At 36.4% G+C, this 14,823-nt stretch overlaps 1 protein-coding gene across 4 annotated transcripts in view; it reads left to right on the forward strand.

The window, feature by feature from the left end:
- The window catches only part of CADM2 (cell adhesion molecule 2), a 1,135,583-nt gene that overhangs the window by 977,054 nt on the left and 143,706 nt on the right, over window positions 1-14,823 (forward strand). For all 4 annotated transcript variants that reach the window (XM_070071934.2, XM_051859415.3, XM_089330678.1 and 1 more), the window contains 2 exons: window positions 2,559-2,711; window positions 5,620-5,757. In XM_070071934.2, coding sequence (XP_069928035.1) covers window positions 2,559-2,711; window positions 5,620-5,757 — 291 coding nt within the window. The remainder of the gene's footprint in view (window positions 1-2,558; window positions 2,712-5,619; window positions 5,758-14,823) is intronic.

Below are 14,823 nucleotides of genomic sequence, written 5' to 3' on the forward strand. Positions count from 1 at the left end.
ATGTATTCCATCATAATTTCTATAGAGAGCTTTTGAGAGCATGACTTTTTATTAATTTCTAGTGGTTTGGTATTGTAATATACATACGTGACATCACAATCTACTAGTAGCAACAATTTACCATATCAAGAAGTTTTTAAAATGTGCTTTTGCTAGGTCTGTTTGCCCTGTATGGTCTTAAATATTCTTTTAATATATTTATATATATATTGTTGAACACTACCTCAATTGATGTTGTAATTTCTGTTTCAATCACAATAAAATTTAGAAAACTCAGGAGAGGTATAATCTATTAACCTATGTTTTTGTGACATCGGTTCTGCCTTCTTTTTAAAAATTATGTATTTACTTATTTGAGAGTCAGAGAGACTGTTAGAGAGAGCTACTCACAACTGGTTTATTTCTCAAATGCCTGCAAATGCTCCAGGCCTGGCAAAGGGCTGAAACAAGCAGTGAGAAACTCAATCCAGGTCTCCTACATTGGAAATCTTTTTTTTTTTTTTTTTTTTTTTTTTTTTTTGTGACAGGCAGAGTGGACAGTGAGAGAGAGAGAGACAGAGAGAAAGGTCTTCCTTTGCTGTTGGTTCACCCTCCAATGGCCGCCGCGGCCAGCGCGCTGCGACCGGCGCACCGCGCTGATCCGATGGCAGGAGCCAGGAGCCAGGTGCTTTTCCTGGTCTCCCATGGGGTGCAGGGCCCAAGCACCTGGGCCATCCTCCACTGCACTCCCTGGCCACAGCAGAGAGCTGGCCTGGAAGAGGGGCAACCTGGACAGAATCCAGCACCCCAACCGGGACTAGAACCCGGTGTGCCGGCGCCGCAAGGCGGAGGATTAGCCTAGTGAGCCGCGGCGCCGGCCTACATTGGAAATCTTATGAGTTTGTGGGTAGTGGGAACCAAATCATTTGAGTTATGGCTCTTGCTTCCCAGAGTCTGCAGTGGCAGGAAGCTGGAGTTAGGATGAGAACATCAAACTCCAATTTGTGACAGCATTGTCTTAACTAGAATTTTAACCAGTAGGCCAAACACTTATCTTTTTTTTTTTCTTCCTTCTTTCTTTCATTTTCCTTTCACAAAAGTCCAATATCCAAATTGATTGTTTTTGTCATTTACTATTTTTCTGGTATTTTGTATAACCAGTAACTTTTTTGAAATATCCTGGATATTTTGGCTATTATGTTAGGTGACTCTGGATCTTGTTAAATTTTCCATTCTATTTTAGGAGACAGGTACCCTGACCTGGTGCTTAGTAACACAAGTCCTGACTTACAATACAGGGGCTGTTATTCTCACAATTTAATTTAGAGACTCTACGGTGCTATTTGGTCAATATGATTGTTTTAATGTCCCTGGATCTCTATTGATGTCCTCTAAGGAGGCACCTGGGACACATCCTCAGGCCAGGCTGTTTGTTGGTCAATGTAGGATATTGGGTTCTCTAACTCGTGAGAACATCACTTCTGGGGCCGGGATTTGTAAAGGGATCCTTCAAATCCCTCAATGGCAACTCTTCATGGTCACTAGTGGGGGAAGGGGAGTCTCAGGGCTGATGGGGAAAGATATCACTTCTCTTAACTGTTGATTATTGGTAAGCCTCACACTTGATTCCCCTAGCAGGTCAGCCAGTCTCTATTGCTATTTCTGGGAACATTCCCATTTGAACAACAAGAAAACAGGAAGCTATCTGTCGCTAGCTTGTGGTTGGCGGAAGTGGTGCCTGGGTCATCTTTTACTATTGGTTGAAGAGCCAGAGTATTGATCCTTGGGTCCTGGTATTCCTAACCTGGCCTTTTTCCTCTTTCACCCTTTCAGAATACTCCTTTGGTTGCCTCTTGCTTAATTCTAGATTTTATAGCTATACTTTTTGGAACACATGATGATAGCTAAACTGGTTTCATTTTTCCCCCAAAATGAGTGAAGAGAAAAATAATTAGATGAGATACTAACAGAGCTCCTGTGAAAATAAGTTCCATGATGGAAAAAGTGACTTGAACCAGGGGATAGAGTAACATAGTGTACAGTAGAGGTGGAGTGAATTTAAGCACCAGGTAGCTTCAGGTGCTTTTTTAGCAAAATGTCAACTCAGGTTTAAATAAAGTTCAACAAGCAATTCTAGAGCAGAGAGCTTTACATATGCCACTATTCTTTGTGATGTCTTGAATGGCCTGCAGCAGCCATTGTGACCCAAAGTTATCTGTTCATCGAAATGATCCATTTTGTTTATAGTTTTCTTGACATTGGCATTCTATGAAAGACACTGTGGAGGAAAGCCATTTCTATCACCAACAGCATCTACCTCATTCAAAACACTGTACTAGATGCAATCATTTAATTAAAAAGTTATTTCAGAGAAAAAATGAGTACTTAATTCTACTTTGATCTTAAAAATCTGATAAAATATTCCAATACTTAAACCTTCCTTTAAACTCTTTTAGGAACTAAGATTTAGATGTATGGGCAAAGTGTAGGTTTATTATATTGCATTAAAGATATGTAGTCTAAAAGTACTCCCTGTTTATCATATTACTATTCACATTTTCAATATTTTTTCTGTACAGCTCTAAGGGACAATAGGATCGAGCTGGTTCGCGCTTCCTGGCATGAATTGAGCATCAGCGTCAGTGATGTGTCTCTCTCGGATGAAGGGCAGTATACCTGCTCCTTATTTACAATGCCTGTCAAAACTTCCAAGGCCTATCTCACCGTTCTGGGTAAGTGCAAAGGACTAATGCTGCATACTCACGAAACCAGAGACATGCATAGGAAGACAGCAGCATGCTTAATAAAAAATAGACTTTGGAGATCATACTAACAGATATACTTTAATTCTTTCTCTGCTACATTATAACAAAAGGCATTTAAAAATCATTTGGTCACTTTCCCCCTTTTATAAGTGGGCAAAGGGTAGTTTGAAGATTTATATGACAGCTGGAGGCACAAGGTGCCATCTTGTTTCTTAACCAGTAATAGAGAACAATTTTTTTGATTTCTGACTAATTTTTGGCTGACATAAAAAATTTGTTGACACAAAACATGATCCATATATTTTGTGCATCCACATCCTTTAATAAAATGACATAATATTGCGTTCAACTTGCATGTGTAGTGTGCTTTTCTTTTGTGATGTTAACATGCCTAATGGAGGCTTTTCCTAAAAATGTTAAAATATGCCCCTTGGTTGTATTTTGGTGCTTTTAAATGGCCAGGACATTTTCCTGTGTGCTTTTTTTCCTTCGAAATACATATTTTCTAGAATCCTAAATGAAGTACATACTGTCACTTGTGCCTGCAGCTTGTAGTTTCTTTGTGCTTTATTCTCTAAGTATTGGGCCATTTTCCCAAAGGTTAAAGTGACACAAAAAAGCAGTACATTCATAAGAGATTCGGAGGAAATAAAGTTGCAGTTTGGAACTCTCTGTGATTCCACAGACGTCAGGGCCCCAATCAGCTGAAATTGCTGCAGTTCATTGAAACACACCTGTGCACTGAACAAGTTAAAGGAATTTAAAGATTGATTTTTCCGCCCCTCACTTACCTTCCTTTTTAGATAGATAAAAGCAGACTGTTGCATTTAAAAGAAGTAATACATGCTGTTCTTTTAGGTGAGAATATTAAAGTTAATCCAGCTAGTGAATTGGTTTTGTGCATAGGATATAAAATATGTTTCTTTGCAAGTCTCACTGGGACTATTTTATAAAAATCTTCACAAGTTTGCCATTAAGGACAAAATACACCCACTGAAAGGGAGTATTTCAAGGATAACAATGGCCTAAGTTTAACATATTGTTCTGTGGAAAGCCAAAGAACAGAAGACTGTTGAATTTGGTTTATTAAATGGTTGTGTGACACAGATTTTTTTTTAAATGAAAGAAAGCAACATGAAGGTGAAGCCAGGAAAAGGAGGGAGAGAGAGAGAGAGGAATAAAAACACAACCCAACAGCTAGCCACTTAATGGGAGTATACCAATCTGTCAGTTATTTTTGCCATCCTTGTTGTAGATTTTATTTGTAGTTCTTGAGCTGAATTAAATAGTACAATAAAGAAGACTTCAGTCTCCATTTATTACTGAATATTTTGGAAGAAATTTCAGTAAACTTCTAACAGGAAAACTGAATATTATCATTCAGGAAATATATATACTATTGTAGTATGAAATCACCCACTATCTATCTATATATTTAATAGTGATCTGCCTATTCAATGGATGAGTCTTAAGAAAGTAGTAGTGTTTAGCATTAAAAAACTATATATAATAAATCACAAATTTACACCTGCATTTCTCCTTTTTAAAAACAAAAATGTATTTATGTATTTGAAAGGCAGAGTTACAGAAAAAGAGAGAGGAAATACAAAGGGAGAAAGAGATGTGCTATCCACTAGTTCACACCCCAAAATGGTTGCAACAGCTGGGGCTGGACAATTTTGAAGCTAGGAACCTGGATCTCTCTCCAGGTCTCCCACATGGGTCACAACAGCACAAGTATTTGGGCCGTCTTCTACTTTCTCAGGCACATTACCAGGGAGCTTGATTGGAAAGGCAGCAACTAAGACTTGAACTGTTGCTCATATGGGATGCTGGCATAGCAGGCAGAAGCTTAACCAACTGAGCCACAGTGCTGATCCCTACAACTGTATTTCTTTTCTTCTTTCTTTTTTTTTAAAGCACAAAGACCCTAGTTTAGTGGGAATACATACAATGGGTATAAACAATAATTGAATGGAAAAAAATGACCATTTACTCATCAATAGTAAATTTTAATGTAATCACAGGTCATTAAAACTATACTAGTAAAACATTCTTAATCATTGGCTTGACAAATGTATAAAACAAAGTTTACAAAACCATATTTTCATCAGTAATGATACACACAGGTATTTTTTTAATTTTTTTTCAATTCTTATGTGAACAACATCAAGAAACACTCTACTTTAGAAAAATCAAAAGGTCAGTTACAGTTGCAATTAATCATGAATCTTTTATTCTAAAGTTCATTTTTTGATCAAAGTACATAGAGGATAATAATAATAATACCTTTTAAGGTTTAAGATTTGTGAAATCAAAAGAAGTGCTTTGCTTAAGTTAAATCATAATTCAATAAGGAAAAGGATTTTTGTGACTTTATTTTCTCTCATCCAATTTCCTTTATTAAATTCCTATACTGATAAATCCTAAAACATATTGAATAGTTGTTTTAAAAATGTACAGAATATATTTGCAGGTAAAATTTTATAATTTAATTTTTAAAACCACTTTGAAATATGTGCACTTTAAATGCTCTTTGGGTAGCATATATGAGTACACATGGATTTCCAAAAATTTGAGCAGCAAAATGAGCTTATTATTCCATTTGTCAAAAACTTTTAGAAGTTCTTTCATATGTATATGCATTTGTATACATATGTAAATGTTTGCATGGTATTCATGGTGTATGTTACACACAGATATGCACAGCACACAGATATCTGAAGCAGTTCATTTTATTATATAAAAATTTGTTTTTCTTTATTGAACATTGTCAGCTACCTACTGTTTTTGCTTCATGTGTGAAAGTAATAGTCATGAAACCTGATTGTCCCTGGGAATTGATCTTTGCTTCATTTATTTGCTCAAATTTCAGGTGTTCCTGAGAAGCCTCAAATTAGTGGATTTTCATCACCTGTGATGGAGGGAGACTTGATGCAACTGACTTGTAAAACATCCGGCAGTAAACCTGCAGCTGATATAAGATGGTTCAAAAATGACAAAGAGATTAAAGGTAAAGAATGGGCGAAATTTCCTAACTCAGAAGTAATGTGCCCAAACTAGTATAATATGTTAGGAACAAAGGTATTTTCCATTTGAAGACCATAGCATTGCTTTCCGATTCAGTATAAGTTGAATTGTATGTACTCATTTCTTAGGTTATTTGATAAGGTTTCTTAATTACATTAATATAATCTCTGTATGCTTCATTGTCTTCTTGCATAAAAAAAAGTCTGAAAATAATGTGTAAGCCATGGGAAAGTTGAGGCAATAAATGAGCTTGTAAAGGAAAACATGTAGACTCATGCTTGACAATATTAAACCTTAAGTACCAGTTCAATATTGTTATTTTATGTTTAGAGAGAGCAACTGAATGAATTATTCCTTCAAGCTGTTGGTTTCTGGAGTTACGGAGTTCTGAGGACAAAGCTGGGTAAACATCAATACATCCGACTCCTAGTATTTTTCACAGAAGAAAGAAGAATTAACTCCTCTCAATAAAAATTCATAGTAATTTAAATATCCAGACCCATACACCTAAACTTGAGTACATTCTCTCTCTCCCTCTCTGTATCTCTTTCTCTCTCTCTCTGTATTTCTCACACACACACACACACACATACACCCTCATGAACATATATTCACTTGTTTAGGGAGAATATAAAGTTATTATTTTCTTTATCTTACTTCATATACAGATATCTTGGATCTGATATCACACATATATTCATATCTAAGTATAAGAGTTGTTTATGATGATTGTTCAAACATGTTTCTTATGACATAGTAGTATGTATTATTCTCAAATTAATCTAAGAAGCAGAGTTATTCAAATCATTCTCTTTAAATTTGTAATTTTAATTCATTATATCAGATTAACTAATCCTTAATAACAATTATGCAGGCTCAGTAGATAGAATTGCTTACATAACTGAGAAACTATAGGGTTATAATCCATGCAATTGTTTGGTTTATTTTCTATTTTATTCTAATATGTATCTAAAATTTAATGCTAATCATTATCTTTGTCTTATAACTTGTAATACATTTATCTTCTAGTTCTAAGTTTTGAGAAATATAAAACCCAAGCACAAGTTGAGCATATTAGTATTCTAAACTGAATTTTCAGGTTACTACAAGTGTGGAACGTGATTCTTGTGTCTTGCTGGGACTCCTAATTCTGTCTCTAGGAAGCATTTGTTTAGATGTTTCTGGACTTGGTTAGATCATTCCTAGATGGATCCTCTACACTGCTTCGAGAATTATCTTACTGCAAGAATCTAGACTTTTTCTGTTAAGCATTTATGATTGAAAATATACTGAACTCTAGGAAAAGCTTAAATCCACTTTCTGTAGAATATACAAATTCTTCAGACAGTGAAGTCTTAACACTTTGTGTATGTCCCTTTTGTATGAAGATCTTGATTTAATCCAGAAATGCATTTATTAAACATCTCCCTTCAATAAATTTTTTATTACCTACAAGCACCTTTTCATTAACTATGATATAATTAGTTAATTACGAAGTTAGTTCTCAATTTCTTAGCATTTTATTTGTGCTTCAAGAGTTTATCTCTCTTGTACTTCAGGGAGATCACAGACTCTAACATATCAAGTACTTAGTTAGTACTGATTGATTGTTTTTAACTTTGTAGCCTCATGAGAAACTCGTGATTGTACTCAAAATTTTATAGAAGGACTTAATTCTTGAAAAGTTTGGTCTGTATTCTAAATGCCTGTGCTTTTGACAAATTTGGCCTTAGATTTGATCAATGTACTGAGGGCTGAGAGAGAGGGATGATATTTATTTGTATGTAACCACAGGAAAAGTTTGACTTTGCTAGCATACTTTAAAATCATCTGAATCAAAATCAGAAGAAAAATCAAGAGAAAAGCATATGTAGCACTGGCATATGTCTGTGTGCTGTATTCAGAAGTTATGAGGCCTTCAATGCCTGATCATTTATAGAGCATTTATTATTGTTCGCTTATTATCCTTACACTTGCAATCATCGACATAGCTTTCAATTCATTTAGAACTCATTTGAAGGTCCACACTTTGTTTTCTTAACCAGAAGGTGAACTTTCTGAGTGATATAAACATTATTTATGTAAGTGTATTTGTGAATAAGATGAGTGCTGCCATCTGCCCAGAGTGGACATTTGTTATGTTGCTATCTTGTGAATAAGCTGAATGACTTGTTACCTACATTCCCGTTGGCAAACAATTCTGCTGAAAGGAGTTCTCCATCTCTGTCCTGAATTATCTGCCTTTTTTCAGAGATGAAAATTTGACTCCTTATCACCATTTAACTGATTTTAATACAATAATATCTAAGTCTTAAAAAAGACAATCCCTAGTGTATAACAAATGGAAAAGATGGGCTCATAGAATCCAATCCAATAAGAAACTATTAAAATGACTCTCAGCGTGAACAATATTCCACGGTTCTTGAGCAAAGCTCCAAATGAGGAAACAAAGAACATTTTTCTAGAAATTTTTAATATGTTTTGGGGATTATAGAACACGGAGAGGGACTGGAATTGTAGCATAGATGGCTAAGCCACTGCTTATAACACCAGCAGAGCAAGAGTGTAGGTTTGAGTCTCGGCTGCTTCACTTTCAATTCAGCTCCCTACTTTTTTTTTTTGTAACTTTTATTTAATGAATATAAATTTCCAAAGTACAACTTTTGGATTATAGCAGCTTTTCCCCCCGTAACCTCCCTCCCATGTGCAACCATCCCATCTCCACCCCCTCTCCCATCCCATTCTTCATCAATGTGCAAGAGATGGCGGCAGACAGCCGGAGCACCTGCATCCTTGTCATCCACGTGGGAGACCCAGATGAAATTCTGGGCCCCTGCCTTTGCTGTAGCCATTTGGAGAGCAAGCCAGAAAATGTGAGCTCTTTCTCTCTGTGTCCTCCCTCAGCCCTATGTCACTCTGCTTTTCATATAAATGAGTAAGTCTTAAAGCAAGCAAACATGAGGAGTGTTTTCCCATAGGAGGACTTTGTGCACAAGTCTTCAACTTTTCTCTTTCACTACCTAATATATGAATTACGGTTCCATGTTTCTATGTGAAAGTTGCTTGAAAGTACTGCTTGCTGATGTTTTCGTGGCCAGAGTATTTCCATACTGGATTATAGAGCAGTGGTCCCCAAATATTAGCCAAATCATTCTCATATGTAGTGCTTATGGAAACACAGATTATATATAAAGTTCAGACCCCAGATCTTCTTTTTGAGTAGATCTGGAGTGGAGCCTGAGAATGTACATTTTTAACATAGTAAGTATGTGAGCAATACCAGTGTTCCTGTTTGGAATCACATTTGGATAAGGAGTACAAAATGAGCATTATCAGCAATCTATATAGACATACTTCCTCCGTCTTTGAATTTTATTTTTTCTCATCTGCTACCTGAGGACAACAATGCTTGCTTCACAGTGCTATTATAACAATTCTGTATGAGCCAATATGTACAAAGTGTTTTCAGATTACAAGGAATGACTGAATACATTTTAGATATTATTGTTATCATTATTAACCCTACAGTAACAATCCCTGAATTAGTTTTAGAAATACAACTAAAACTAAAACACACCTGTTGAAGCATTTACCATTTGGAGATGGTCATGTAAACATAAGGGTCTGAGATCTAACAGGTGCAGATATGTTGACTATAGTTTCTTTCAGAAAGAGGGAGACATCAGCCCTACTTTATGGGAGAGGTGAAGGCACAGCTGTTCACTAATGGAAGTAGGCACTCTGTAAAATATCTGTTTAATGAGTATATGGGTCTTAAATAATAGGTGAAATTCATCACAGGAGTTGAGGATAAAAGTAAGTGACAGGGCATTATGAAGAAATAAACTTCAGGAATATATGCCAAGTAATGGCATGTGATTGTTTGAAATAAGTGTGAAACTTTACAAAACTTTACAAAAGGTGAACAAGATGTAAGGGTATAGACATCATAGAAGATCTGTGACATCTTATAATCACCAGAGTAAGAGGTTTGGAATTCATTCTGTAGACAGTGGTGAGAGATGTTTCTTTCTATAAGCTTTGAATAGTAGAATGAAACACCCATAATTCCATCATTATTTTTATTTCCCATCTATGAGTCTGACTGAAATCCCCTTGATGCCACTGGGAAATGCTGCATCCAAACCTCAGATGGTTTCAATAAGCCTTCAGCCTTCTATGTGGCAAGGAAGCCTGTATGTCTGCCATTTAACGTGACAGAAGATGTACATCATCCTCCTAAGTCCATCAGCTCCCTGAGAGTTCACACGTACATATTTGAGTTTTCATCTGTTGCCTGAGCATTTTCTATTACAAAAAAAAAAAAAAAAAAAAACAACATTTTCTTTTCAGCTAGCTTTTTTTTACATTAATATGTTAGGCAGAATTTGATGATAGCCCTCAGTGGCTCACAAACACCCACATACAAATCTTTCCCTCTGTGCATAGGAGGGAATTTTGAATATGATATGATATCACTGCGTTGAAAATATAACCTATTTTAGAAAAGATTTGCAGATACAACTATCTGTCCCTTTTGGGTTCATCAACAGGAAATTATCAAGCATGGGCCATCAAAGGTAAATTATCAAGCATGGCCCACGCATAATGAAGTGAAGTCGCAAAAAGAAGTGTCAGAGCCATATTCCTCTCTTGGTCTGGAAGAAAACAACCACCTATAGTGTGAATTGTTTATAGGATTTATGTGGCAAGAACATTGAGTGAGCACTAGAAGCTAATAATAGTCCTGAGTGATAGCTATTGAGAAAACCAGGACCTCAGACATAAAGCTTCAAGAAAATGAGTTTTCCAACAACCAGTGTAGAGAGGACTGTAAAACTCAGATGGGAACTGTAGCCACACTCAGCATCTTGATTTAGCCCAGTGACACTGAGCAGAGATCAGCCTAAGCTTGACCTGGATTCCTAATTCACAGACACAACAGGTTGATAAAGGTGAATTTTTACACTGCAGTTACAGAAAATTGAGTTCTAGAGAGGTAGACTGACTTCTCATATGGTCTAAAGACTAGGATCTAATATTCTAAGACCCATAACCTGAATTGGGGAGAGAAGTGGGAAGATTGGAAGAGCAATTATAAGGTAGTTCAAAGATGTAATATCAAGACCCTTAACAAAGGATGATGAAGGAAATCTTTACAATGAGAAGAAAATTTTCAGGTGAACTGGGTCAATCATCCTGAAGAAGGAGCAAAAACAATGACCAAAATGTATACAACTCAGACACCTGAGTGTCTTAGGTAATGGATGGTTGCTCACTGGAAATAAGAATAGCAGTAAGAGAAATGAGTTCCAATGCAAATGATAATGTTTATTTTTTAAATGTTGAAGTTGGAGTAGTTACATTGTATGTAAAAGGCTATGCTGAGTAGTCTTTGAAGTTAGGTGACTTTTGTCTGGAAAAGTGATTTGAACCATACACAGATCTATCATCCCATCATGAGAGAAATTTTTTTTTTTTTTTTTTTTTTTTTTTTTAGTTTTAGCGTTTTAAAATAGTCGTTGCTCTTCCAGTGTACAGAATACTTCCAATAAATCTGGCCTGAGTATATTCTGCCTACCTTAAGGACCATGTATAATAACCTGAATATCCATCACCACTATGTGGTTAATCATTGGAGTTTGCCAGGATCTGAGAGTATTCCCATTATTTTGGAAATGCTCGTTTACATATTATGTCCCAGGTGTTTCAAAATGTTTGACCCTTGAGCTTGAATTAGCGTTGGCTATGTTTCCTAGGTAGGCACGCTGTTTCCATATGCTTCAATGTCAATGAAGTATAGTGAAGTATCTAGTTTTCAAGTTGACTAAATATAGCATAATTTTACTGTGTGCCACCTAGTAAACAATTTGTCAGCAGTTGGAAATATGAGAGTAAATTTCTGAAACCTGAGTTTTGTGGCTATTAATTCCACTTGTATTGTTATTACATTAAGGGATAGTTTTTAAAAAATTCAGATTCTTATTCTCAAAGGAGTGTCCTATGTGCTTTATGCAACTTTTCTTAGAGAGATATTCTCTAAAATTGAGCCAAAAACTTTAGTGTTTTAATATTTCTAATACTTGTAACAAAATTGCTTAATGTAAATCATAGAAATACTCTTTGGCCACATAATAATTTTCAATTTATTTTTTTCTTTTTGAATCAAACAATGTTGGATCTTCTTTAAGAAACAGTAGATAATATATTAATTTTGTATGATCCATGTGTTGTTACAAAATTAGTTTTTTTTTGTTTTCTTTTTTAATTATTTTTTGACAGGCAGAGTGGACAGTGAGAGAGAGAGACAGAGAGAAAGGTCTTCCTTTGTCGTTGGTTCACCCTCCAATGGCCGCCGCGGCTGGCGCGCTGCAGCCTGCACACCACGCTGATCCGATGGCAGGAGCCAGGTACTTCTCCTGGTCTCCCATGGGGTGCAGGGCCCAAGGACTTGGGCCATCCTCCACTGCACTCCCTGGCCACAGCAGAGAGCTGGCCTGGAAGAGGGGCAACCGGGACAGAATCCGGCGCCCCGACGGGGACTAGAACCCGGATTGCCGGCGCCTCAAGGCGGAGGATTAGCCTAGTGAGCCGCGGCGCCAGCCACAAAATTAGTTTTGACATAATAACTCACTTAATATCCATTGTATAAAACTGTAATTCAAGAGAGTGAAATATTAACAAATAAACTAGAGATTGTGAATTCTCTGATGATAAACATGAAATAAAATAGTTTTATGTAAATAAAATCATGTAGTAATTGTATGTACTCTTCTCTGATTTATTTTTCTCCACGCAAATATTTGGAGACTCATCCCTGCTGTATGTACGTGCTTTGTCCATTTTTGTTGCTGTGTATCATTCCATCATTTGGAAACATACACCAAAATTTGTTTATCCATTTGCCTGTTGGTGGACTTTTTGAGCTGTTCCCAGTTTGCGACTATTGCAATAAAGCTGCCATGAGCATCTTTCTAATTCTTTATATATCCGTATGGTTTCATTTCTCTGGGATACATGCCTAGGAGCTGGAAAACTGCATCATTTGGAAGATATATGTCTAATTTTTAAAGAACTTGCCAATCTGTTTTCCAAACAGCTGTGCTACTTCATGAAGTATTTTGTGAATAGTGCTTTGATATCCGTGTAAGAAGTGTTTGCCCAGGTGCTGGCACTGCAGCATAGCAAGTAAAGCCACTGCCTGCAACACCAGCACCTATATGGGTGCTGATTCATGTCTTAATGCTCTACTTCCAATGCAGCCCCTGGCTAATGGCCTGGGAAAGCAGCAGCAGATGGCCCAAGTGCACAGGCCCCCGCCACCCACATTGAAGACCTAGATGAAGCTCTTAGCTCCTGGCTTCAGCCTGGCTCAGCCCTGGCTGTTGCAGCAATTTAGTGAATGAACCAGTGAGTGGAGGATCTCTCTCTCTCTCTGTCTCTCCCTCTTTCTCTGGAACTCTGACTTTCAGATAAATAAACATATCTTTGAAAAAAAAAAAAAACAGATTTTTTTTTTACCTAATACAAGATCGCAAGGTCATTCCTAATAATTTTATTGTTAAGGGTAGGATTTTTGAGTCAATTGTGACTTAACTTTAAATGTTTTTACGATTTATTGATTTATTTGAGATTCAGAGTTACAGATAGAGAGCAGGGGACACAGAGAGAGATGTCATCCATTTGCTGGTTCACTTCCCAGATGGCCTCAACGGTCAGAGCTAAGCCAATCCGAAGCCAGCGGCCAAGATATCTGGGTCTCCTGTGTGGGTTCAGGTACCCAGGCACTTGGGCCATCTTCAACTGCTTTCCCTGGCCATAAGCAGGGAGCTGGATTAGAAGTGGAGCAGCCAGGACTGCAACTGGCACCCATATGAGATGCTGGCGCCATTTAACCTACTATCCACAGCACCAGCCTCAATTTTTATTTTTTTTAATCTTCAAAAATTGTATTTACTTTTTATTTTATATTATTGTTTTAAAGGAATTTATCCACACAGCAAATGCATGGTAATTACCATGACACAATTCTCATTAATTTTCATGTTAATATGATGTTAATAGATATAATAGATTCCATGTATTTCATAGATACAATTTTAAGAGTATAATGTTGGTTCCCACCCTACTCACTCCCTTTTTCTTGTATTTCTCTTTCTCTTTCTTTCAGCTTTCAAAAGAGCATATTTTTAGTTTACATTACTTTCAAAGGTATAATGCTCCATTAAATAAAGAATACAACCAGTAAAAAGTCCCTAGTTAAGTGGAAATATAGGCAAGGGCTAAAAACCATAATCAAATGAAAAGATGTCCATTTTATTCAAATAATCACAGATCATTAAGTCTGTACTATTATATCATTCTTAACCACTGGTTTGACATAGATATAAAACAAAGGTTGACAAAACCATATCTGCAGGAATACTGATACACCCAGGCATTTCTTTTTATTTGTTCGTATTTCTTTTTAAATTTTAGCTCACATATAAGGGAAACCATGTAGTATTTGTCCTTCTGTGTCCACTTAGTTCACACAACATGATGTCCTCAAGTTGTATCCACTTTTATGCAAATGCTAGAATTTCATTCATTTTATAGTTGAATAATGTTCCATTTCCTTTATCCATTCCTCTGATGATGGTCACCTTCATTGGTTCCTCATTTTGGCTGTTGTGAATAATGCTGCTACAAGCATGATGGTGCATCTATCTCATTGATACAATGAATTTGTGTTTTGGGGGTATGTAACCAGTAGTGGGGTTACTAGATCATATTGCAAGTCTATTTCTAGTTTTTTTTTTTAAGAAATCTTCATATTGCTTTCCAGTGGGTTCACTAATTTACATTTCCACCAACAGAATATAAGAGCTTCTTTTGAATAATAGCCATTCAGTCACAGATTGAGATATCTCATTGTGGTTTTGCTCCTGTGCCACTGAGCAGTGTCTGAACTGGGTCTAGTACTTCCGAGGAAGTATGACTCTTTATAATTCAGGTTGAGAGATCACCAACTCCTAATTCAGTTTATTCTTAAAGGATTTGCAGGAAT

Source organism: Oryctolagus cuniculus, chromosome 4, assembly GCF_051225735.1.
Source record: "Oryctolagus cuniculus isolate XC-2025 breed Fujian yellow rabbit chromosome 4, ASM5122573v1, whole genome shotgun sequence".
Classification (NCBI taxonomy): domain Eukaryota; kingdom Metazoa; phylum Chordata; class Mammalia; order Lagomorpha; family Leporidae; genus Oryctolagus; species Oryctolagus cuniculus.